General features: G+C 36.9%; 1 protein-coding gene across 1 annotated transcript; it reads left to right on the forward strand.

Moving 5' to 3' along the window:
* The first annotated feature begins 638 nt into the window (after positions 1-638).
* LOC106310939 (vacuolar iron transporter homolog 1-like) lies at positions 639-1,487 on the forward strand. The gene has a single exon (XM_013748170.1). It carries the CDS (start codon positions 695-697, stop codon positions 1,280-1,282), a length of 588 nt encoding a protein of 195 aa, XP_013603624.1. The 5' UTR covers positions 639-694; the 3' UTR covers positions 1,283-1,487.
* The last annotated feature ends 1,806 nt before the right edge of the window (positions 1,488-3,293 follow it).

The raw sequence follows: 3,293 nt of genomic DNA on the forward strand, positions 1-3,293 counted from the left end.
AAATATTCAATAAAAAATTTAAATTAGAATTATAAAAATACTAAAATATATCTATTATATTTTAATTAATATTATAAAACTTTAAAATGAAAATATTTTCTATAATTTTTAAAAAGTTTAAACTATAACTTTCTAAATATAAATTTTATATTTATTATAATATTATTATTTTTGATATTTTATAATGATATAAAATGTAAATATTGTTAATTTATTATTTAACCGCTGTTGCGTTTGGTAGTTAACCAGTCATAAGTATCCCGCAAACGCACCAATTTCTAACCGCAGAACCAGTCGTATAAATCTCTTAAAACCGCTAGAAACCGCAACCACCCGCATCCGCAAACTCCCGCAGCCGCAACCGCAACCGCTGCGGTTGAACCAGTCAGGCCCTAATTCCATTTTACGTTGCGTCTCTGAATATATTTAAGATAATTAATATTTTTGAAGAAATTATTTTCGAGTCCAATATAGTAAAATTATTTCCATTAGTGATGATGATGGACATATATATTAATCGTCGACTCTACTACATATTTTTTTTTATAAAATGTTAAAAATATTATATTTTACAAAATGATAAAATTTCACACAAAATCTCTCCATAAGTAGAACTCAACCTAGGCGTGTCTTCTTCCACATTTCATTAAATATTCTCTATCATAAAAACCAAATCAAAAGATTTAACATAGACATGAACAACAGCTTGAACATAGATATGGAGAAAGATCAAGAAACGGCTTTCGATTACTCAAAACGATCTCAATGGCTACGAGCTGCCGTGCTTGGGGCCATCGACGGTCTTGTCTCAACGGCTTCACTTATGATGGGTGTCGGTGCGGTTAAGCCAGACTTCAAAACCATGATTTTAACCGGGTTCGCCGGCTTAGTTGCCGGAGCTTGTAGCATGGCGATAGGAGAGTTTGTCTCCGTTTACTCTCAGTACGACATAGAAGTGGCTCAAATAAAGAGAGAGAACGCAGGAGATATAGAGAAAGAAAAGCTTCCGAATCCGATGCATGCGGCTGCTGCGTCTGTTATAGCGTTTTTTCTGGGAGCGGTTGTGCCTTTATTAGCGGCTGCGCCTGTGAAAACGTATAAAGTGAGGGTTGGAGTGATTGTTGCGGCGGTGACGTTGGCTTTGGTTATGTTTGGGTGGTTAGGAGCGGTTTTGGGGAAAGCACCGGTGGTTAAGTCGTCAGCTAGGGTTCTGATTGGAGGATGGTTAGCTATGGCGATTACGTATGGTTTGACCAGACTGTTTGGATCACTTGGTCTGTGATATAGTTTGTACGCGTGTTTCATGCAATACAAAATAAGCGGTTACGTTTTTTTCATCATATACGCAACCAAAGAATATTTCATATGGCAAGAAACTTTGGAATATATGGATGATGGATCCGTGACTTGTTTCTAGATTTATGTAAAGCAATATGTTATATAAATCTCTCCAATGGTGTTTTTCTTAATGAATGATAAGTGTCACGTTAAATCTTCAACACATGCATCACTAAACACAAGGCAGAATTTCCGTAAATTTTGCTTCCATTTGCTATCCGATTTTAGTTTTATTCCAAAATTTTCGATAACCGTAAGTTTATGAAACAAGCAAATAATATATATAAGATGCAAGCGAACGAAACGTTAAACAAAAATTTCCACCCGTTAGAATTTAACACTATATTATCAACATGAGCCGAATTATATTTATCCCTTTCGTTCTTGCTTATGAAAATAAAGTGGGTGTGGATGAATTATTTTCGATTTTAAATGTTAGAATAAGATAATTATTTGAAAGTTTATTTCTGGAGAATGAAAAACAAAAGAGAGAGATAGAGATTTCAAAGTGTAAGAGAGGAAAAGAGAGAAAATTATTTCTTTAGATCTGGAAAAATGTTATTACAAAACAACCAGAACAATCTTACTCAAGAAGCCAAACACATTTGGCTTACTAGGAAATATACAATAAAATATATGACTGTTTTTACTGTAACTCCGCGAGTACTGTTCATACTGGCAAGCCTTGCTAGCATTCACCTTGGCAGACCTTGCTGGTTGAAAGCTTCTCCCTTTTATTTTAATTCTCAACGTTTTCTTCTTCATCTCAACACTCCCCCTCAAGCTTGACTTTGGGAATCAGTCAAACTTGGAATCATGAAGAACTCCGCTCGTTAAAACCTTAATGTGCAAAACCCAGTGGGATAAAAACACACAAAGGAAAAAGAGTAGAAGTCTCCATGATAGGTAAGTTAGTGAGATGTGAGGTCTATGAGTCCAAACTTTGAATGAATGAACTCACAAACTTTGGTACTTGCTGCCTTTGTGAAAATGTCAGGCAACTGAGCTGGTCTTCACTTATAGTGTAGCAAGGTAGGATGATATGTTGTTCCACTGCTTGTCTCTTTTTGTGGCAATCAACTTCTATGTGTTTAGTCCTCTCATGGAACACACTGTTGGATGTTATATGAATGGCAGCCTGGTTATCGCAGTGTATGGTAATAGGAGTTGTAGTCTCTATACCCAAGTCTCTTAGCAGGTTCCTGATCGAAATGAGCTCACTAGGGAGCTTTCTCATTGCTCTATATTCTGTCTCATCACTTGAGCATGATACTATCTTCTGCTTCTTGCTCTTCCAAGTGACTAAGTTGCCTCCAATAAATGTGCAATACCCAGTAGTTGATCTCCTATCAACTCTATCTCCTGCCCAATCTGCATCACAATATCCAGTGATCTTAGTGCTTCCATTGCATGCCATCCAGACTCCTTGACCTGGTGCTTCTCTTAGATACCTCAAGATCCTTTCCACCATATTCCAGTGATGTATCTTGGGTTTTTGCATGTGTTGGCTGACTTGATTGACTGCAAAACACACGTCAGGTCTGGTTATGGTGAGGTAAATGAGCTTCCCAACCATTCTCCTATAGTGTTTCACATCTTCATAGGGTTTGTCTTCAAACTCCCCCTCACGCAACACTTTATAGCCATCTTCAAGAGGAGTCTTTGCTACTCTTGATCCAAGCTCACCTGCCTCACTCAACAAATCAAAAGTGTACTTCCTTTGGGATAAGAATAGTCCTTCTTTTGATCGACATATCTCAATCCCTAGGAAGTACTTTAACTCCCCCAAGTCTTTAATATCAAAGGATGTCTTAAGAAAAGCTTTAGTCAAGATGATACCTTCCTTGTCACTGCCAGTGATGATAATATCATCAACATAAATCAGTATCACCACAATTCCTTGCTTGCTTGTGAGAGTGAAGAGAGTATGATCAGCTTCTGATTTTACAAAACCC

The sequence above is a fragment of the Brassica oleracea genome, chromosome C8 (genome assembly GCF_000695525.1).
Source record: "Brassica oleracea var. oleracea cultivar TO1000 chromosome C8, BOL, whole genome shotgun sequence".
Lineage (NCBI taxonomy): Eukaryota > Viridiplantae > Streptophyta > Magnoliopsida > Brassicales > Brassicaceae > Brassica > Brassica oleracea.